Genomic DNA, 24607 nt, shown 5'->3' with positions numbered 1-24607 from the left:
ACATGACACGCGCTTGACTGCACATGCGCGCTAGCTGGATCAACCTAAAATATGCTTTTTAACGCAATTTATTTTGAGTGTCAAAGTAAACATTCATGTGACAGTTCACCTCAGATTATGTTACTGATTTAAAATATATTAAATATGAGTGTGACGATTTTTTGAGATTGATGACTCGCACGGGTATTACACACAATGTTAAACAGACCCGGGACCAGAAGTAATAGATTCGAGCCCGACCCGGGTCAACGGGTCTCGGGTTCACTGTGAAGACCTCTAGCCGAGAGCTCCACGTCCTCAACAAACTTTGACTTGCCAGAGCTTCACAAGTTACGACTTGACAGGGACGCGCTCTTACATGTACTTTATTAGACAGGTGAGCAAATGTACATAAAACTAATCAATGTTATATAGTTCAACATGATGAAATGTTAGAATATGATCTGTATGTTATTCTAATGTTGATCTAGCTTACTGCTAGTCTCAAATAGCCAACAAACTAACACATAGAATAACATATTATGTTATTAACTTTCAACACACTCAAATACAGTTTAGTATGATAGTGTAGACCAAGTGAAACAGCGCTGCATTACCTCACAAATTTAATTTGTCTAATAAACTGACCTGTGTGAGTAGTAATTCAGCACTTGCGGGTAGTTCAGTAGAATTAAATGTCCTTATTCCTTTATATCCATGAGGCTCGTGGGACTCGTGTGTGTGCCGCTGATATCTGTCTCATATTAGCAATCGCGCCCTGCTTCATACCACACACAGTCATGACTCATGATAAAAACCTCAATGTATTCACTCATCTATAAACATTACTAGATCCATCGGCTTGAAGACAAGTTCCATAATTCCGCTGAAAAGTTTGCGTCATCAACCTACGCCTTTGTTATTGTAAGAGGTTAGCGACCCCTAGCGGGGAAAAAAATTAGAAACCTTTTTTTTAGAAACCACATAGCTTCTTGAAAAGAGGTTTACTAGGAAAGGTGTTGACAAGATTACCTATCGGATAAAATAGGTAAAGAAAAAAGTATGTTCTGAATGATATTGTAGGAGAATTCATATCTATAGAGACTTAGGGGTGGGCTCTATTGACATGGGATATAGTAAGGAACCACCAGAACTTCCTAATAACATCCACAAAAGCCAAGATTACATACAAATCAGCACACAATTCAAGCCACACAAAATAAAGAACAATTGTAATCATTTGTGTGGTCATGTGTCTCAGAGGTCATGTGACAACAGACAGTGGAGAACAGGAAGTCTGGGGTGATGATTATTGGCTCGAGTTTCAGCGATGAGCTTGTGGCTGCTGATGTTGTCTGCACATTTGACAGCAGGAGATGAACAAACTCTACCATGACACCAAATATGACGTTTGTTTTTGCACAGATCATTTTAGTGTTTCTTTAGAGGCAATGGCATTGTGTACTGCATCTCATTATACATATAGGTAATTCAATCTTTAGGTTGCTATTGCTACATGTTTCCTTTTTACAGAAGTTAAAGGCACACAGAGGGCCTTTCAATATTTTTTATTAGAGATGAATTACAGGAAGCACAGAGAAAGAAAAAAAAACTTTGGTCAAATGAATCTTAGTTTGAGCAAAACGTGACTTTTAAACAGCATCCCGATAACAGCCTAAACCATTCTACGCTTACAGATGAATACAAATGAATGAGTTTTACATTATGTGAACGCACAGAACTCATGATTAAAGTGTCAGTCACACCAAGAATGATAGCTATAATGATAACTATATTATCGCTGATACCAACAGTCTCTTTATTCTAACTTGCTTCATTCATGTTCTGTGAACATAATTGGAGTGCACACTTTAAAATAGCAAGGATTTTTGATTGACTACAAATGTCAAACTAAAAATCACTAAAAATTATCTGAAAGTGATTCCAAAGATATTTTAATAGTTGTGGTGTGGACTTGGGGTATTTTAGAGTTAGATCAGTGTTTAAAAGTGTGTCATTTTTGGGGTAAATGAATGGGCATTAAAAGGAAAGTCCACCCCAAAAAATATAAATTGTGTCATCAGTCACTCACCTTCGTTCATTCCAAACCTGTATGACTTTATTTCTTCTGCAAAACACAAAAGGAGATATTTGAGGCAGTTTCTGTTTCCATTGATATCCATTGTAATTTTTGTCTTCAGCTGTTGTTTTGACTCATTGTAATGAATTACTAAAAGTTAGGCGACACTGATATTTGACATAACGATTGCTAGATATATTACTTGTTGAACAAGAAAAGGGACATCTCTGTGTTGTTTTTAAATCATTTAAATCTCAGAGTTGACGCCATCTTTGAAAAGACAAGATATTATGGGCTTTGCCAGTCACTTCCTTGACTTCTCTGAACAAGGTTTCTTTGTTGTGCCATCAGATCCTCAGATGGTTTCCTTTTTGATTAATCCATTATGTTAATGTTCATTAGTTATGGCTCCGATGCTCCAATAGCTAGACCTTCTCCTCTTTGTTTACAGATGTGACATAACCACACAAAGGCAAATTACGTAAAACTGACACTTCCCACAATATCCAATCTGACAGCTAAAATTGTGAATAATTTCAAAGAAGACTTATTTTTTGCTTGCTCAATAATTTATTTTTGCTCACTAAGATCTGTGATGTAATGATTAAAAGGATATGATTAGTTAACGATAACAATTAATTGTGTAAATTAGTTTATTGTATTTTAAAATGTATTCAGTGTTACATTGTACCAACTCCTTTTTCTCTCCTCTGAAATATTGATTTTCTCCATTGACCTGTCTCTCCACCTGTGTCAGTGCCCGCTTATCCTTATGTGTCTACATGTTTCTACTTGTACCACTTCTCAGTAATACCAGGCCTAATACAGCAGCCAGATGCCCTATAACATGCTAAGTCACTGAGCCCAGATAGATTTGGGTCTACTCACCACTCCCAGATCCTGATCGATACTCTGCAGCCCCTGCTCACAGAGGGAGAGAGTCAAGACAGAGAGCCTATAGAGTCGTAAAGGCCAGCTTTGATTATAAATGGCACTCTGGGGACAGAGGATGGCCCCAAGATAAGGTGATAAAGTAAAGGTGTAGCTTTAGATAATGTATCTGAGTCTGTGGACTACCCTACCCACACCATCTCTCTACACATTATTTTCCATTATACTGCCATCGATCGGCTAGAGGTAATGGCCACTGGAATCATAACCCGAGGCATAACTACATTCCATGGCAAGAAAAGTTGATTGGAGGAAAGTAACAGAAGCGCTGAGGAAACGTTTTCTAGGTTTCTGCTTTTAAAGAGGGTTTTCGCTTTTGTTTCACCAGGGACTGTAGAAAGGAGAGGATTTTTTTTTCGCCCCTAAATTGTAACATAACTAGTGGTTTAAAATTGTGATTGTGGTGTCGGGATGTTAGTCTGTCCTTTATAGATGGGTTTTATTAAGAACACGCATACCATGCAAAGTTGCCATTTAATTTCTGAAAATAACCCTAGTATTCCTGAAGACCCAGTGTAGTTTTCCTTTTTTTTGTTGATATATCTGTTATTGAGACAGGAAGTTTAGGCTAGACAAGTGGGCAATGACCTTTATTTTGCCATAATCTTGGAGCTCATTATAGGGTCTGCCCTGAAAGGTACTATATACTGTATATTAACACGCTAAAATCTCTCATTTGGTAAAATCAATAGAATTGTTTACTTCATGGAAACCTCCTGCTCTATTGGCACATCTCTGCAACACAGGTGATTAGGAAGCGTATGATAATTGGAGTTGTGCTGGTGCCAGATAAGAGGTAGAGAAAATAAATGTGATAATGTTAGTGTCGCTGAAGTAAAGATATCCTCCCAGAGTTCATCTCTCTCTCTCTCTCTCTCTCTCTGAGTCGCTGTAGTTAGTTACGCAGGGCACCTGTGTTGATTTACTGTCAAATCTTCCAGGATTATCTGTAATCCTGGAGCTTCAAAAATCTGTTTGCTGACAGCTGTGTTCTCTAGCAGAACTGCTGTTTGCTGTGCACATAGTGTCCTATATAGCAGTAAGAGCTCTTTCTTTAAGGAGGAAAAGAAGGATAAAGCCTTTTAATTTTCCGCTTGAGTGAATTTCAATTTACAGTTCTTCTCGGTTTGTATCGTGTTGTATTTGGCTATAATGCATAGCTGACTCTATATATGAGTCTTTGCCTTGGTAAATAGGCCCAATATCACAGCACATCCTTTGAATGTCTTTTAATGTATTCTAGTGTATTGGGGGATTTTGCTCTTCAATGGCTGTGTTATTTTTACCAATAGGTCCAGGGCATACTGTAATTTAAAAACAGGATTTAGAAGATATTCTATTTATTCGTTTTTTAATGCAAAACGATACTTTTTTTTATTTCTTAAACATTTTACATAAACATTTACAATTACATATGTTGTTTTTCCCAACATTTTTATTTAACATAAATCAATAAAAATATTATTCCCAAAAAATAAATAATTAAATACAATTATTTATTTATTTATTTTTACTACATTATATATCTTTTTTGATAAGTTTGGATAATTATTTACATTACATATATCAGTGGCTCCTTATGTCTTACTTACATAATGCATAAAATTCACTGTATTACAAACAAACAGGGAACTACACTAACCTTTTCCACTGGTGGCACTTGCGCTACTAACTTTTTCAGTTACTGGCGCAAAACATGATTTGGTCGCACAAATTATTTATAGTAAGCCGCTCTGGATAATAATGAACAATAATGAAACTGTATTGCATACAGGTGTGCTTTTTATTTTACTTGCCATCTTTTAAACCACATGCCCAATTGAAGGCCCACGGAATTTACAGTACACACAGTGCATTGCTCCGTCTTGGTACCTTAACCACTGGTATTCTTCGAGCCACTGGTGTCAAAATTCATATGTCCGTATCGTTTTTCCCGCGTGTGCTTTTCCTGACAAATCCTTCTCAGCCTCATCATTCTCACTTACAGGCTCCATTTGACATGTCGAATCGACATCAAGTGATGGTTCAGTTACACTTGATCTTCCCTTCTTAAAGGAACACTCCGACTTTTTGGGACTTTAGCCTATTCAACGTATCCCCCAGAGTTAGATAAGTCCATACATACCTTTTTCATCTCCGTGCGTGCTATAAGTCTGTTTGACGCACCCACCGCTAGCCTAGCTTAGCACAAAGACTGGATGTAAATGGTTGCAGCTAGCATACTAATCCAAATAAGTAACAAAATAACGCAAACATTTTCCTATTTACATGTTGTGATTTATATAGTCACAGAGTGTGCAAAAAACAAAGTCACATGAAACACAGACATATTTTAACCGTATAAATACTGGGAACTATATTCCCTGAATATAGGGCGGAGTGATAACCGCAGCGCACCTGAGACGCGCTCTGAACGAACTCTCTGCTCCTCACCACGGCGCGTCTCAGGTGCTGCGGTTATCACTCCGCCCAAGTAGCAGTGCTTCGCCTTCAGAGAATATAGTTCCCAGTATTTATACGGTTAAAATATGTCTGTGTCTCATTTGACTTTGTTTTTTGTACACTCTGTGACTATACAAATCACAACATGTAAATAGGAAAATGTTTGCGTTATTTTGTCACATATTTGGATTAGTATGCTAGCTGCAACCATTTACATCCAGTCTTTGTGCTAAGCTAGGCTAGCGGTGGGTACGTCTAACAGACTCATAGCACGCACGGAGATGAAAAAGGTATGTATGGACTTATCTAACTCTGGGGGATAAGTTGAATAGGATAAAGTCCCAAAAAGTCGGAGTGTTCCTTTAAAAAAGTAGTCAATTGTCCGCTTCATTTCAACACATGCAGATTGTAGGCTATGTTGAGATATATATGCGATTGCTGCGTGTCTTAACGAGAGGTTTTTTTTTTAAAATCAACGTTAGGCTACGCCTACACCATTCCGGGAGAAAAAAAAGGGAATAAATAAATATTCATGCTAAGCCATTTACCCTAGTGAGCTAACTTTGGGGTAAAAAAAAAAAAAATCCCAATGACTTCTGGTCACCTGTTGTCAAATTGATTTTTAATGAATTAAGTAATAATTACCAGTTGAGTTCATACGTTTGTCTTATCAGAGTAACAATAGGTGAATTTCGTCATATTAACTATGAACATATTTCACTAACATTTGACATCCAGAAAACATCTCCGTACTACAACCTGTTAAACATTTAGCTGGATAAATGTGTATCTTTCTTTAAAATAAATACCACTCTACTCTAAATACTGCTCTAGTTTTCAGGTTGTCCAAGACCCAATCGCATTTGCCAATAAAGTTTTTCTCGAATTCTAGGTGGTCTACAAAAACAACGACATACGACTGGAACTCTCTCGTCTGGCCCGCATTGCAGACCCCAAGATGAAGCTACAAGGGGATGTGGTGTTTAAATGTGAGAATGTCCCCACCTTAGACCCCATCTCCTTTGAGACGGCAGAATCCTTCCTCGGCCTGCCCAAGTGGAACACCAAGCGTGTGGGCTCTATTTCCTTTGACTTTCGCACCTCAGAGCCCAATGGACTAATCCTCTTTACACAAGGTAAACCCCAGGACAAGAAGGATCCTCGTAGCCAGAGGAGCAACAAAGTGGACTTCTTCGCTGTGGAACTTCTAGATGGAAATCTTTATCTTCTGCTGGACATGGGATCAGGAACGATTAAAGTCAAAGCCACACAGAGTAAGGTCAATGACGGAGCCTGGCACCACGTGGACATTCAGAGAGATGGAAGATCAGGTGAGTAGATTAATTTTCTCCAGAACTTAAAAACTTAAATATAAAGGGTTCTTCTGGACAAAGAAATTGGGTCCTTCAGATCTGCATGATACTTAATGAATTTTGATGAATGAATAATGAATGCTTACTAAAATATTGTTTTAATGATTTATTTTTTGATTAATATGCCGTAGTTGTTTTCTAAAAGCAATATGATTTTTTTGAAATTCAGAAAATAGTTTGTTCATTGAAACTTAATTAAATTAAGGAAAACTTTTCCACACAGTTAGTTTAGGTCGTTACAATAAGAACGAAACAAGTTCATTTAAACAAATAAAGTTTTGTTGAGGCAACTTAAATTTAAGTTCCATGCACGATTGCTGGTTAGTATGACACAGAAACCTAAAATTCAAAAGCATTTGAGGAACTGAACATTAAAGGGACAATGTGTAGTTAGTTGTCAACAAAAATGAGTTATGAGTTATCCCAACTTAAGTTTTTAATATATTAGTTGGATTGAATGCAATAAAATTAAGTTGTGACAAAATGTTTAAAAAAAATTAGCAATACATCAAAACAACAGTCTAGAAAAACAACAGCATGCGACTGGAACTCTCTTCCAGCGCCTACAGCACAAACCCCAAGATGAAGCTACAAGGGGACGTGGTGTAAACTGAACAAGAGGCTTTTTTTCTCACATCCTTTAGACATTGACAATATTTTTTTTGATTTTGGAGCTTTAAAAGTTGTAACTGTAAAAAGTGTAACTTGTGCAAAGTTTTTAAAATAAAGCTAAATTGGCAACAAATTCTCAGTAAAAAGAAGTCGTAATGTAGCACTTTTATCCACAAAAGTAATCTATTCTAAATTGTATCTTCATTCTAAACTTCTCTGATTCCAAATAATTTTCACAGCAGATGAAAATGTGTCCTCTCAAAGACTTTAATAAAAAGTCATCTAGCTGCATAAATGTGTGGATGTTTTTATTATTACTTCTTGAGCAGAGGAGAATCAGTTCAGTAGAATATTACAGTGCAGAATTGTTATTATTTTGTCACAAACTTCATATTGGATAACGGACACTTCACATTAAAGTCACAAGAGGGTGGCTTTTATTTTTTTGCCTCTGGTCATGTTATACTCAGTAGACTAAAAGTCTGAGACAACACTGGAAATCTGATATTTCTTTCATTTAAACCTGGAAATGAACAGAAAGCTTTCAGGTCCTGAAACTTTTAGATCCACTAAAAGTTATGTTGTAGAATGATGATATAATATTTTAGACTCTGCACTTGAATCACTTTTCTTCCCAGACCCTGCTGTATATATATATTCAGAGATAGCAATTTGGCTCCTTGTCTGATTAATAGCAGTCATGTAAGTCCCTAGAAACTTGTATTTCTCAGCAACAAAGGGCTGAGACAGATATATAGACGTGGGTGTTGAAAGACCAAGAATACTTGCATAACACAGACCAGTGGAAGAACTCAGAATGCCCCCTCAATCTGCCACTGCCTCCACACTGGACTATATTGATGTTTCTATTCTGAACCTCCTGCCTGCCTGTATCCTTAAGTACATAATTGTGTCAGAACACTTTAACTCACATACATACACACAAATGTACGTATCTATCTATATCTATATTTATTACACATCTCTGGAATACATGATTTTGTATGGTTAGCAGCATTCTGTGGTCAAATGTAAATTTTTATAATGCACACAAAATGTCTCCGCTGTATCAAGTCAAGTCAAGTTCATTTATTCGTCTCCCATGGGAGAAATTTGGTTTAGAGACAGGGTACTGCTGCATAAGCAAACATAAAACATATAGACAAAATAAAACATAAAACATCCAAACAAAGTAGAGGGTACATAACTGGCAACCAGATAGGGACCAAAGTGCAAGAGGATCAGAGCTTCAATACTTGAAGTACATTGCAAATACACAATTAAAGTGCAATGCACAGTAAAGTGCTGGTGCATGTTAAAGTGCGGTGCACAATACAGTACTGATACACATTTAAACACATACTACAAATGCTAGTTCATATTAAAAATACTGGTACAAATTTATTTCTGGTAAAACCTCCCTACATTTGTATCATATATATATATATATATATATATATATATATATATATATATATATATATTTTACAGTCAGCCTTCTTCTTTTGGCTAAACTTATTTTGTCAAACTTGACAGCCTGTTTTTGTTTTGAACAGGTATCATCTCTGTGAACAGCCGTCGGACTCCATTCACCGCCAGCGGAGAGAATGAGATTCTGGACCTCGAGGGTGACCTATATCTCGGAGGACTCCCGGACAACCGCGCCGGCCTGATTCTTCCCACCGAACTGTGGACCGCCATGCTGAACTATGGCTTTGTGGGCTGCATCCGTGATCTCTTCATAGATGGACGCAGTAAAGACATTCGTCAGATCGCAGAGGCCCAGAACGGAGTCGGAATCAAGTCGTCTTGCAGCAAAGTAACAGGCAAACAGTGCGACAGCAACCCCTGCAAAAACAATGGCATCTGCAAAGAGGGCTGGAATCGCTTCATCTGTGACTGCACCGGGACGGGATACTTGGAGCGAACCTGTGAGAGAGGTGAGTCATGCCATTGTTCGAGAGCAGGGTAGTCTTGTGTTGCCTGACTTCTTGCCTGAAGTGGCAAGGCGGCCCATGGGCTCACCCTCAGAGGCTGAGTCTAAGAGTACGGTAACACAATTGAAATAGTCTGGTTCAGTGTTTGCTGTAAGCTGATCCTGCAGCGCACTATCAAAGTTCCTTTGAAACCTTCCACCTTTTCCAGCTACACCTGCCTAGATCTGCTATGGGATTTATGTGTCCACTTATGTGACTATTCATGAAGCAGCATATCTCGCATGCTCACAGCATTATGTCTGTGTCTATTGGATCTATTCCACCCAGACCAAACACATTAACATTGACATGCTAAAATTATTCAGATGAATAATATATTATGTTATTTAATCATTAAAATATCTGAAAGCATAAAATATGCATTATCCATTAATGAGACTGGATGGAAAATATGCATTATATATTGAATTTGGAACTGGCATAAGGTAGTCATTGATGCAACATTATCAAAATGTCCAAACACAAACTGTCTTACTGTTGCTAAGTTAACGTTTGCATGTGAACATTTGTTAGCAGGTGTCTATTTAGCAGCAGATGAACATAAACTACACATACCCTCATTCAATATTCCATACGTTAGTCCACTAATACAGTCCACTTGAAAGAGTGAATGGAAACGAGTGAATGGAATTTGTTCAGCCGTAGTTGAACAAATTCGGACACTTGAGCACGCTAGAGGGGCTCCCACTTTTGTGTAGTTTTTGCTTGTTGTGTTAATAAAAAAATAAGTATACTTAAGTTTATTTTATTTAGTATACTAAAGTAAAGTTTAAGTATACTTGATGTAGTAAGTATACTAATATCGATGCACTAGTAGTATACTTGAACGTTTTCTAGTCAAATACTTGTAGTGCATTGTTTAGTTTATGAAAGTAAATTTTGAAGTGTACTCTCACTAAACTACTACAGTAGCTTAGTAGTTTTATACTGCTAGTATACTTGTAGGGTTTAAGTGAACATAACATCATTCTTATGTTTTACTTTTTATATATAATTTTTTCACTTTAAGTATACTAATGTTCATATTTAGGTATTCATTTTTATACTTGAAATATACCTTTAGCTGTACTTTATATCTTTCCATTTTAAAAGTTTCATAAAAAATAAAAAATTTTGGCAAAAAGCTGAGAAAATCGCATTTTTGTCACAGACGGAATAGTCCATCAACTTCACGATTGGTTAACCCTTCCTGGGGGGACATTTAATTTAACATTAGGCAGTTTTGATTTATATGCTGTTTAATGTTCACGTTATTTTACGTTTGCGTAAGCAATCTTCTATCACTTGTTTCAGCTTCTTCTTCACCTGTGTTTTGATCCAGAGATTCTGTACTATTTCAGAAAATGTGTAATAGCGCCCCCTACAGTATAACAGTATAACATGGATAGCCGTAATATTCAGTCAATGGCGGGGAAAGAGTAAAGTAGATTTGAAGTAAATGTCTATGTACACTACCAGTGGATTAACCTACACAAATTTAGATGCTCATATCTGACATATCTGTTTTCTTTATAAATCAATATTTTCAAACAAAGTTTGTAAGACAGTATGTAGAACTATGTGAAAAAAGTATTTAATTGGATACTCAATCAAAAGAGTAAACACAACTACAAGCCAAGTATACAGTACTTATGAATATACTTGAAGAATGATATTAAGACTACTTAAAGGTAGGGTAGGTAAGAATTGTCTAAAGAACTTTTTTTCAAATTGGCTTAAACTGTCTTTATATACCAATACATAATTAAAATGTAAGTACTTTGAAAAAGAGAGTATAAAAATTGAGACACTATAGTGTATTTAATCTTCAAAAAACACAGCTCATTAATTCCAACCAGGATGAAACTAGTGATTGGCTTGCGCGACTGTCACTCTCCGTCGCCATGACTACCGCCGCTATTACTGGCTCTGCCCACGTGCGCGCAGTCGCGCACACCGTTTTTAGGTGGGAGTGAATGGAATTAATGAGCTGTGTTTATTGAAGATTAAATTAGGCCTGTCGCGATAGTCGATAAATCGATTAATCGCACGATAAAAAAAATGACCTCGATAATTTTTCTAGCCGCGATAATTTCATTTGCATACTTGTTTGTTATCCGCGACTGAATGACAACTCTCGTTTCCTTAGCGTAGGAGAAGTGAACCCTCTTGTCAGTTGCATTGTCTTTTGTGTGGGGAGGCGGGGCTTGTCAATCACATGGACTTTGTGTGGGAAGGCGGGAGTGCTTGAGGCGACTGCCGAGAAGAGCGAAAAGACGAGACGCAAGTTGTTGTGACATGGAATTGGTTTCAAAGCCAAACGCGACAGCTTCAGTGTGGGAGCACTTCGGATTCAAACCGAATGACTGTGGTGAACCACTTAACCTGAGCGAGCCGGTATGTCGCATTTGTTGTAAAACAGTATCGACTAAAAAAGTTTGTTGTAAAACAGTATCGACACAAAGCACTGAATGCGTTCATATTTTCGCCGAACGCTGAACTGAACGAATCACTTTTCATACAATGAACGTGAACGAGAGATTTTTCGAGAGAACTCATCTGATTTTTTGTAAATAGCATAGCCTATTTGTTAGGATTTTAGTATCATAATGATTAGGCTAATAAATGCACGCACAATTATCCGTGAACTTGATTTGAACAAATGCCTTTCAACTTGTGTGTGCAAACTTCAGAATTAAATTAATGTGCAGAAATGTGTACAAATAGAGAGTAGGATATGTAGGCCTACTATACTATAGCCATTAAAAAAAAGCGCGTTTCATATTTGTTAAAATATTATAGGCCTAATGTTATTTTTTTTCCCCCATTTATGTTGATTTATGAAAAGTGAACAGCACGACCGAGATAGGATGCGCAAAATGAGACATGGAGCGGGTCAGACATGATTTTGACAGTTGAAGTTGTTAGGCTATAGAAAGCCTTTCTTTAAAGTGAATTTCGTTTTGTATAAATTGTTTCTTAATTTTAATCAATTTTTCATCAACCAATTGCCTATATTTAATGAATAGGCCGACGAAACAAATATAACGGAGGCGCCCGCGCGCTAACTTGCGCACGTGAACTAGAGCACATCCTAACTTAACGAAACTCAGTGTATACCTTACACAGACATGACAAATACATCAAATACACAAAGCTTGAAATGTCTTTAAACGAAATAATTCAAAACGAAAAAAGAAAAAGGCTACTCTCTGATTATGTAATCCATTATTAGGCTTGTTTATGTGCATTTCTCTCTATAAGCGCGTTCACACGGAGATGGCGATCGTCAACTTCATCTTTGCAGCCGAGTCGACACTTTTAGAGAAAACACTTGTTTATTAATAAAAATCAATACACGCGTCACCGGATTTACAGATGCACGCACACATAGCCTACAGTAGCCTATTATTTCGAAATAACGAGATATTGAAATAACATTATTATTAATAATAGCCTACAGCTTTGTTAAAAGAATTTAACAAATGAACGTGAAAAGGTTCATTTTTAGATATGTGAACTTAGTTCATTTAAAAAAAAAAAAGAACTATGAACATAAACTAGTTCATTATCATCTGTGTGAACTGAGAGACTGAGAGTCCATTGCTTTTATTGTTTTTGGTTGTTTTGTTCATTGTTATTGTGGATATTGAAAATGTTTTCCATTTTCAGTGTTAAATAGTCTTTGGAAATAAACGTTTATTGAATTTTGAAAGGTGTATGTGCATTATTATGCCATTATCATTATTCTAGATGAAAATGGTCTCAGATCGACAATATTATCGTTTATCGCGATAATTTCTTGGACAATTTATCGTCCAGCAAAATTTGTTATCGTGACAGCCCTACCCTGGTGAAAAAAAAATATGTTAAGTATACTTGAAGCCAGACTAATTATTAGTATACTTCAAGTGTATTAATGATTAGTTAACTTAAAGTGTGCTATTTTGAAACAACTAATTTTGTACTAAGTATATTTTAGTAGTAATTAAGTTGTAGTAAAGCATAACTTTAAATGTATTCAGTGTACTTTTGTGTACTAAATTGGAACAACTTTAAGTATATTTAGTATACTTTAAGTATATGCCTGTGTAGGGACTAGTTACATACTTGATTAGTGTATTAAAGTGTACTTTATTTGTGTTACAAGTACATTACAAATTAATTACAAGTGTCTTCGAAACATACAAGAAATATACCATAAATATATTAAAAATATATAATAAGTATACTTGCAGCCACACTAATTAAAAGTATACTTCAAGTGTGTTAAGGATTAGTTAACTTTAAGTGTGCTATTTTGAAACAACTAATTTTGTACTAAGTATATTTTAGTTGTATTTAAATTGTAGTAAAGCATAACTTTAAGTGTATTTAGTGTACTTTTGTGTACTAAATTGGAACAACTTCAAGTATACTTAGTATACTTTAAGTATATGCCTGTGTAGGGACTAGATACATACTTGATTAGTGATAATAAAGTGTACTTTATCTGTGTTACAAGTACATTACAAAATCATTACGAGCAATATACAAGTCTATTATGTTTGAGTAAAAATTATATTCTCCGTAATACCTTTGGCTTAATCCAAATACTACAAATAGCACACTTTGTCTTCAATAACAAATGCACATTAAAAAGTGTATTTAAGCATATATTTATTACAAATGTACTTATAGTGCACTTGTAACCCATTAATAGGATAACACCATAAAATAAAAGGAGGAAAAATATCTACTTAGGGTCTGAGCTCACCAAATACTTATAATCACAACTTAAAGTATATGGAGTCCTGGGTTCGGGGTGTCACACCTTGCATTAATAAAAAAATATATTAAAAAATTATAATGTGTGACTGCACTTATTTAAACTAACTGATGTCTAAAATCCTAACTAGACAGATAAATAAAAATAAAAATTATTGAACCAAAGGAATTAAATAAAATCAGAAATATGAATTAATGAATAATAATGAAATTAATGAATGAAACAATCAGTTCACTGAACAGTACACTGAAATCTCACTTCGCTGTTCACTTCATAGGCACGCATCACTTTGTACACATCACATGAGATATCTATACCATTCAATCAATGACAATCAAATAAAATGAAAATAAAATAATTAAATTCAACCTTGTAAGTGTGATGAAGTCTGAGTGCAATGCAATTGACTCAGTTCAGTGTGATGGACTCAGTTCAGTTCGTGCGAATATGACTCAGTTCAGTTCATTTGGATAGAAGTGTAATTGACTCAGTTAAATTTGTGTAGATGGAAATGTAATTGACTCAGTTCAATTCAGTTCGTTTGAAGGTGAATGCCTACAGACTTTGCAGGGATGAACGATGAACAAATCGAATCTTTTTCCTCGTGAAAGAGTCGCCAAGATGAATCGATACTTCCACATAGGAATCCAGCGCGTTTCTGCCTCACTGCGCGAATCCAACACGACCACGGAGCGTTGAAACAAGCCAACTAATGCAATAAAACAGTTCAGACATCAAATCAGAAAAATATTGACGACGATGGATAAGATAAACGATAGCCACACGTGGCTCACATATCTCTCTGTTCAATGAGCTGGCGCGAATGTGACGTCAGCACCCATCACGAAATGCATATAAAACAACTCTTAAACTTAATACATTATTCCCATAACATAAATGTGTAAACAGGTTTAACAAGTATACTAATACAGCATAAACACTTTACATGTGTTGTATTGCCCAGTTTATACTCGATTACGAACAGCATTAACCATCCACATTTTCTTATATGAACAAACACAAACTTAAACATTATTTATGAAAATATGAAACAATTGTGACTTACCTAATGCAATAAAACAGTTCAGACATAAAATTAGAAGAATATTGACGACGATGGATAAGATAAACGATAGCCACACATGTGGCTCACATCTCTCTCTGTTCAACGAGCTGGCGCGAATGTGACGTCAGCACCCATCGACGCAATTCTTTATTAGTTTCGGCCCTCAGCAAAAACAAAATAATAAATGAAATAAATTATAATAAAACATATGTCTGAACATTTCTTGCATCAGGCAAGGAAAAATATAAAATCATACATGAAAATACATGAAAACACAGCCTCAATTAATTGGGTGGGTTACACACTTGTTAGAAATATATTAAAAGTATGCTTGTTTTCAGCATATTTCTTAAAAGTGTAATTAAGCATATATTTATTACCAATGTACTTATAGTGCACTTGTTAGAAATACATTAAAAGTATGCTTGTTTTTAGCATATTTTTTAAAAGTGTATTTAAGCATATATTTATTACCAATGTACTTATAGTGCACTTGTTAGAAATATATTAAAAGTATGCTTGTTTTTAGCATATTTCTTAAAAGTGTAATTAAGCATATATTTATTACCAATGTACTTATAGTGCACTTGTTAGAAATATATTAAAAGTATGCTTGTTTTTAGCATATTTCTTAAAAGTGTATTTAAGCATATATTTATTACCAATGTACTTATAGTGCACTTGTTAGAAATACATTAAAAGTATGCTTGTTTTTAGCATATTTTTTAAAAGTGTATTTAAGCATATATTTATTACCAATGTACTTATAGTGCACTTGTTAGAAATATATTAAAAGTATGCTTGTTTTTAGCATATTTCTTAAAAGTGTATTTAAGCATATATTTATTACCAATGTACTTATAGTGCACTTGTTAGAAATATGTTAAAAGTGTGCTTGCTTTTAAATATATTTTTAGAAAATATACTAAAGTACTATTATTTTAAAGTGTGTTAAAAGTTGTATTATAAAAATAGATAAAAAGCATGATGCTAATATACTTTTAATATATTTAAAGATAGTATATATTTTTTTTGTATATTTGCAATGAACTATTGAAAAAGGGAATATATTTCAAATACAATAAAGTATACTTTTTTTTCACTAGGGTAGATTAAATACACTAGAGTTACTCAGTTTTTTATACTCTCTATTTCAGAGTACTTGCATTTTAATTATGTATTGGTAGGCCTATATAAAGACAGTTTAAACAAATTTGAATAAAAGTTTTTTTAGACAATTCTGACATACCCTACCTTTAATTATACTTTTAAGAATATCTTGATCAAACGATTGAGTTCAAGTAAAGGCCAAATTACACGTTTCTGTCAGTATAAGTCACAGATATTTTTTTTCCTACTAATACTAATTTCATAGCTAGCATTTTATTTATCCTAAAAACAATAATTGTGGTGGTTACGGTTGCTGCAATGATCACACAATGTTGGAGAAACCCAATTTTAAGTATATTTCTGAGAAGTACATACAAGTTAGACTGAAACTATACTTTCTCATTTTTTTTTTTTTTTTTTAATGAATACTAATAGCACACTTGAATAAACTTATTTTTTGCAAGGGTGGGAATAAAACAAAACAAAATCTGACAGTGTGCATTTGTATCCTGCTTGTGTAAACCATAATTAAACTATTTAATAAATACAAAAATGACAAAGGAACTTACTGTACACCTGTATGATTGCTCTGTGAATGCCATCTTCTGGTGAGACACAGGAATTCATTCAGTGTAACCCTCATAGTGCATCACAGAGATTTTTTAGCCATTAAGTGTACACTAGTTGTATACTCATTATCGCGATGCATCATGGAGTTGAAGGAATGCACTCGATAATGTTGTGGACGGACGCCACTACAAATGGCTTTCCCCGCAAATAGTGCACTATATAAGGGTATTGGGGGCGATTTCGGACACAGCCTCTGATTAATGATGTAACTTTTGGTGGTTATGTTTGAACGTGGAAATATTTGTTATTTTATATGTAGAATAAAATATTTTTTTGTGCAGTGACCCCAAAACAAATTTGCACACACAGACTGCACTAAAAAACTCTTAGTAACACGTGACATTTATTTTAAAGAATATAGCCTGATTACTTTAAGCTAAACAGTTTTAGAAAAATTATTGCTCATTCTATAATTGGGTGTACATTTCACATAAAAAGTACAAAAACAATATGCTTTCTCAATAAAAACAGTCACAAATGACAGAACTTTGTTTTGTCTTTTAAAATCAGAAATCTGCCTTAAAGATAATTTTGTTTTTTTATAGAGATTTTATGCAAAATCCAACCTGTGTGCATATAAAATATACAGAAGCAGCATTCTAGTTATTTAAAATATAAAATAATAATAATTCACAAGTATCATAGTTAACTGGACACATTAACTATTGCACACATTGTTAGCTCATGCACAAACACTCAGTCAGTCTCCTCTGGCACATGGAAGGTTGAATTAATATTTAAAAAAAACTGTGGCAAACAACTCATTATCATCTGTGGACACAGTCAGACAGTAGAGCCATAAATATGTTATTCAGGAGTTGGCTCTACAGGGTAACATAGTTATTTTTTTTTCACATTTCTTTTTTATTGATTTTCCAATAAAACAAACAATAACCAAATAACAAAAATTATATCACCAAAAGGAAAATAAGTTACAAAAACATTCCAAATATGTTGATCAAAGCAGCAGTAGTAATTAAATTAAAACAAAACAGAACAAAAATATGTCACCAGGGTAACATAGTTGACATTTTCTCTATTTTGACTCAATTTCAATGTCGGGCTTTGTCTGGCCAACCAAATGTTTTTTTTTTTTTTCTTAATCAGGATTTGATTATACAGTTAAATTGAAATCATAGACATATTGCAAACCATAGCAATGCATCCAACAAATTGACAATAGGTTAATGTTGAAAAAAATTGAACTTTAACAATCATGTCTTCAAAATCATAATCATAACATCACATGATGCTGGGCTCATGGTGTTGTGATAAACCATTTTTTAGATGGAATGGGTTGTTCTTTTATTTTAGTTGACAGAACCTTTGCAGACATAAGAAAAATAAAATATAAAACCTCTGTTTACTTGAAAGGAACTAAATTCATGCAATCAGTAAAAATCGGACGAAAAATCTCTAAAATGATTTAGACTTTAATGCAGTGTTAAGGGTGACATAAGAGCACAAATGCATTTAGGAGACATTTTGTTTTTACTGCATCCCAACCTTTCTTTTATTATAATTTGTATTTATTGAAGGCCAGTCAGACACCATAAAACACCTGTAATTCATAAACCTTGCATATATACTGTCTAATTTTTTCAAGAACATAGTTGCCTAAATACAAAACACACAGTTAAACCTAAGTTCTTTAGAACAAATGACGGTAAATCTCACTGAGATCAGCTTCTTCTACAGAACAAGCTTTTGGATTTTATATCAATGACAGCTGAGAGAATCCATGAGTCTTCGGCTGTACTGACACTGAGTGGACAGCAGTTTCTGCTTTACAGCTGAGGAGGAGATTTTATAGTTTTTGTGTAACGTTTCTCAGGAGGTTTAATAGGATTTCTCTTTCACTTCTACAAACTGTCTCTCTGCACTCTTCGCTCAGGAGCATCCGAAAGTTAAATTGAACAAGGCTTGGAGCAAGAAAATGTTCCCATGGTGTTCAGAATTAGGAGCAAACTCGCATTAAGTTTTTATGACAGTTTGTAGATAGCTGCTCCTCAGGCTATTTGGGGATGCAATCTTTACCCAGCATGGGTGGATTGCCTGTTTTTTTATTATTCTACAAAGAATTTTCAAGTGTTAGCAGCAGATGGTTCTGGCTCAGTTGTGGAAACCACAGAAACAACAACAAAATTATATATTTTTAATTCAGGCATAGTAGTAAATATAATGTAATATAATTTAATATATAATTGAATAATATAAATATATAAACATCTTTTTTGTATATAATAATTTTATCAAATATATATATTTTTAGTTTGTTGTTCTTTTCACCTATTTTCACTTTTGGTTCATTGGATGTTTAGAAAATAAACGCATGTATACATTTTTACACCCACACAATAGTTTAATTTGTTCACTGACAATGATACATCACCGAAGAATTCTGTAATTGTCATTTTTCTAAACCACAATGAGTACCACATCTTCTTTGTCCTGCATATACTATTTTCATAGCTAGCATTTTATGTATCCTAAATACATAAAACTAAGTAATAATAATAACAATAATTGTAACGTTATGGTTGCTGCAATAAGCGCACAGCGTTGGAGAATAAACAAAGTCTTTATTTACAATCTAATAATGAACATGCAGTAGAATCATGGAAAAACACAACCACTTCCAACGAGACCGGACAAACTGAACTAAGGAAACACAGGGCTTAAATACATGCAGGATGATTAACGCAACTTAGGAACTCATGCAAACTCAATGAATAACCAACAAACAAAGGGAACACAGGCAAAACAGGAGCAAAGCACAGAAAACAAAACCAAAACAGAACTACACGCCAACTGAGGAGGGAGGGTGGGGGCTCTGGAGGAGGACGTGGAACAGGCGAAAGGCAGGAAAGATGGTGAGATGAAAGAGGGAGAGACCAGGGCAGCGATGAAGTAAGGAGGAGCCTGGGAGGATCCAGAAGCAGGAGGAGCCAGGCGGGGACCCAGAGAGAAGCCAGGAAGATAGCCCGCAGTGTAGTCGATGTGGAGAGGAGCCATGGTGGAGAATTGGCTGATGACACCTGGGAGATGACTGACGGAGATGAGACCGATGGAGGTAGAGCCCTATGCACAGGCGATGATCAAGGCGGAACCGGAGGGACGGGGAAGCCCAGTGGAGCCGTAAGGACAATGGTATCTGGTGGAGCCGATGAAGGGGCTGGGTGGGGCTAGAGGTGGGGGTCGAGCCAGCAAACAGGACAGAGCTTGTGGAGGGGGCAGAGCCAGGGAGCTGGACAGAACCAGCTGAAATGAAGTAGCCAAGATGCTGGGCTGATCCATTGGAGACAAAGTCAGGGAATTGGACAGAACCAGCAGAGGAGGAAGGGCCAGGGAGGCTCAGGAGAGCAGGAACATAGGTTAAGCAAACCATAAACGGCAAGAATGGACAACCAAGGACTAAAACACAGGGCTATAAATACACACAAACTGTGGGTAAAACAAGGAACAGGTGTGACTTAATTAAACCAAGGTGTACACAGGGTAACAAGTGACCAGGTAAAAAAAAAGCAAGGAAACTATATATCAAGAGCTAAACTAAACATGACAATACTGGGTTGGTTATAGGGGTGAACAAATAATGGCACAATTTTCATTGTTAGCTGAACTATTCTTTAACAAGGCCCTTAAAAAAATATTCTACTGTATTTCACAACCGTTGACACAAGAAACGCATTAACACAAGAAAGGCTAAATGTTTTTAGAATTTTTTTAAGGCTTTTACAGAAATCCACAGCACTCTGAAAGCAGTGGAGAAGGGTGGTGCATTAAAAATGCATTGCAATAATGAAGCACAGAACCAAATGCAAAGAGGAAATCTCTCGGGCAGTGGTTTGCTGCAGAGGGAGAGCACGCTGTCTCATCCTGTTAACCTTGCCTGAGTCCTGAAGAGCACTCTATTTTTGAAGCACTCGGAGGCCTCTCTCTCTCTCTCTCTCTCTCTCTCTCTCTCTCTCTCTCTCTCTCTCTCTCTCTCTATCTCTCTCTCTCTCTCTCTCTCTCTCTCTCTCTCTCTCTCTCTCTCTCTCTCTCTCTCTCTCTCTCTCTCTCTCTCTCTCTCTCTCTCTTTCTCTTTCTCTTTCTCTTTCTCTCTGTGTGTATGTAGATGTTAACATGCCTCTTGCGCTGCTGTCTCCGCCATTCCACCTGCAGTCAAGAACACGCAGTCACATGTTAATGCCAAACCCCCACCCGCCTCCTCTCCCGACTACTGCAGCCTCTCTTGTTTAAGGGCCCTGCAGGGATTGTTCTGGGGCTGCTTTCTGAGTCTGTGGCCTGGGGCCGACAGATGTGAGCTGGAAGTGTCACACTTGTGTTTCCAAGTTTATTTGCAGTGGGCTTATATTGCATTTTGCTATAGTATGGTGATAGTATGACTTTATGGAGGTTCTTAATGTTATAAGGTACTCATACTCCTATTTTCACTGCCACAAGAGCCGACTGAATTAATTAATCTCATTAAATCAAAATTAGACTTTTTGTAGCTTATCTGTCAAGTGTTAAGTCTTGACAGTCTTAAGAGCCTCAACATTATATGTTAGTGTACTCTTAAAAGTTGACAACATAAGCTTTTAGCAGAAAGTTTACAAAGAGCAAAAAAACTATTCACTCATGATGGGTATGTCTTAGATGCTTATCCTGTAACATTTTCTCTATAATGAGCAATAGCAAGTAACAAATCATTGCTCACAGCTATTATGTAAATGAAATGTCTTGTTGCATAGACATGTTGATTAGTAAATAGACCAACACAGGGCAGAAAACTATTTCACACACTCTCTTGTACAGACATTCTCTCCTGATTATTCATTCTACCCCAAAGCTGGATTCATAAAATAGTCACGGTGGGATCAGGGTATGCTTGGTCTGAAAAGAGTTGACAAGTTGCGTAACATTCAATTGAAAATATGCAGCAATATGCATTTAAATGTGTATTTTATTTATGTAAATTCATAGAATGAATGTGCAAAATTCAGTTTTATGCTATACTGTTGTAGTATGCAGTCTGGTTTTGTGAAAAGAAGTGGTGAACGTATTGTCACTTAGTCTAGCAGTTAGAACACACTGAGCAGTGGAGCTCATGAGGTTAATGCAAGTTTGAATCTGAGGCCAGATTCACAAATCATTCTTATAACTGCAATTCTTCTTAAAGGGGTACTTTACCGCTGGCAGAGTGGGCTTTCAATAAAGCTTGTCTGCCTATATTGTAGAAAGTCTGTGAAAACCTTTTTACTTTTTTGCAGTCTTTTTGACAAATGGGTAGGAAAACTTAAACTCCCATGATGCCCTGGTTATGTTGGTATTCAAGGCTACTCCTACCAGTCTGCTATGGAAACGCTAAACCAGAGTCAAATCTGCCTTGCTTTAGTAAGAAATACTTTATAGCAAACTTTTAAGCCGGGTTACACACTTAACGACTTTAAGGCCGATTATGAATGTAATTTGATACTTATGACTGATCATGCCGAAACATGCCAGAGACAGTTGCGTTCAGTCGCTGTTTACTGTTGGTGTTTAAAATCTGCTCCAGTCAAAGAGTAAACATTGAGCGGGAGTGAGTTACTTTCGGTTTTCAGTGAAGGATCCAGCGCATTGTAATCAGTGACTTTTAGCTGAATTCAAAAATCAGTAATAAGTCTACAAAAACAAGTAAAATAGGGAATTTTCGGCAGCATTCAGCTCATATGAGACCACCTGTCTCTAGCAACACACACACACACACACACACACACACACACACACACACACACACACACACACACACACACACACACACACACACACACACACACAGAAACAGGACACATTCACTCCAGACAGAGCGCAAGAAAGATGGAGCACTAATGAAACTGACTGCTTCATCTTGAGACATGCTCTTAAAAATAACTATTTAAAATACATAGCCCATTCAAAAATGTGAAGTTAGGTGCAGAACTCCCATCAAGCCAGCTGCATTAAAAATATAGCACGATTATTACCGTAATCTGAAGGCTTTGAGGTGATTTGTATTGTTGGTCAGTGAGTCTTCAGCAAGAACACCATGCAATCAGATAAAACTTAAGTAATAATTTTCTTCTTAAGAAAAAAAGTTGTTCTTAAGGAAATTTGTGAACTTTTTAAGAATTTTTCACTAATTGCACTCTAACAGTCTTACAAACTTTGAATTTATCTTACGAATTTCTCAACTTCTCTCTTTTTTTGTAAATCTGGTCGCTGACTCATAACATCTCCTGATAAGTCCAAATAGGCCTATGTACTGTACAGAAATGCTTCCCCATTTTGTACCTAGATTCCAATTTTTGTGACTTGCACTATCATATATGAAACACGCTAGTCTCTCTGCAAAACTGTTCCCTTCACAAAAATGGGAAGATGCCTGATTATTGTGTTCCCCATATTTCCACTTTTAGTGTCACCACATAGTTGTGACGTGAGTGACAGTAGTATAATATGCAGACTAATTGAGTGACACATTTCTACTAAACAGCCTCACTACCATAATAAAAGAATGGGAAGAAAAAAAATCTTAATCTACTGCATTTGAGCATTTTTGGAGGTGACTTGGCAAGCACCATTGTAGCTTTTCATTTGTTTTTACAAAGAGCAAGCCACATTATTTTTATTTAGCACAGAATATTCATTTAAGAAAATCCTGAGGTTAGCAGAAATCCATTAATGGATTACGTAAGTTTTGGCATTAGTAATAGGGATGCTTGCCTTAGCAACATGTTCAGTTTGTAAAAATGCTGTCGGTAGTACTTATGTTGTATTTAACCTGGAACATTCCTTTTAATTGATTTAAGATGACAAATATATTCATGTTGTTGACTAATCACAACAGCATCCTGGGAAATTGATTTCCCCAGGTAATCTAGATATATCTGTGTACTCAGATTAGATTTGTGTTTCTTTATTAATTTGCTCTGATAGCAAATAAGGGCATCCAATGACTAATATTAATGAACAGCAAACACTGAACACTACAGCCTCTTAAATTATGAATTTAATTAGCCGATTAGGCCATAGAAATATGCAAATACAAGCCTTAACTGCTTTTTTATCATCGAGAATTCATTGCAAATTTATTATTGGATATAAGAAGTTGGTTTTGGAATAGCTGGAAGAGGGAACTTAAGGCGAACCATAAACAATGGTTCACATCTTCTCAGTAAAATACCCCCCCCCCCCCTTTCTCTCTTTCTCTCTTTTTCACACACACACACACACACACACACACACACACACACACACACACACACACACACACACACACACACACACACACACACACACACACACACACACTCAGAGGTGTGAGCATTCGTCTTCTCCTCAGGCTGACAAACACCTTCTTTGTGACACTGATCTTAGCAGACATCCACACTGACACTGGAAAGTTTCATCTCTTCCTCTCTCTTTTTCTCCTTTCTTTGCAATCCCTCTTATTATTTGGTTTTATTATTCAGCTGTAGCACACAATCATTAGAAAACAATGCGTGCTGTTGTTTAAAGGAGTCAGTTTTTAATAACTAGGCTATACCTTAAACTTCATTACCTCTATAGTTTACCTTAAAGTGGCTATCATTCACTAAGATTGGGTTGCAC

The 24607-nt window shown here is 35.8% G+C and overlaps 1 protein-coding gene across 1 annotated transcript in view; it reads left to right on the top strand.

Annotated features, from left to right (window-relative positions):
• Nucleotides 1–24607, top strand: part of nrxn3b (neurexin 3b) — a 346388-nt gene that overhangs the window by 124262 nt on the left and 197519 nt on the right. The window contains 2 exon segments of the mRNA XM_079583552.1: nt 6345–6783; nt 8994–9377. Of these exon segments, the coding sequence (XP_079439678.1) occupies nt 6345–6783; nt 8994–9377 (823 nt within the window).

The sequence above is a fragment of the Phoxinus phoxinus genome (assembly GCF_949152265.1).
Source record: "Phoxinus phoxinus genome assembly, chromosome: 16".
NCBI classification, from domain to species: Eukaryota; Metazoa; Chordata; class Actinopteri; order Cypriniformes; family Leuciscidae; genus Phoxinus; species Phoxinus phoxinus.
Note: the sequence above shows the minus strand (reverse complement) of the source record. Positions and strands in the feature narration are given on the sequence as shown.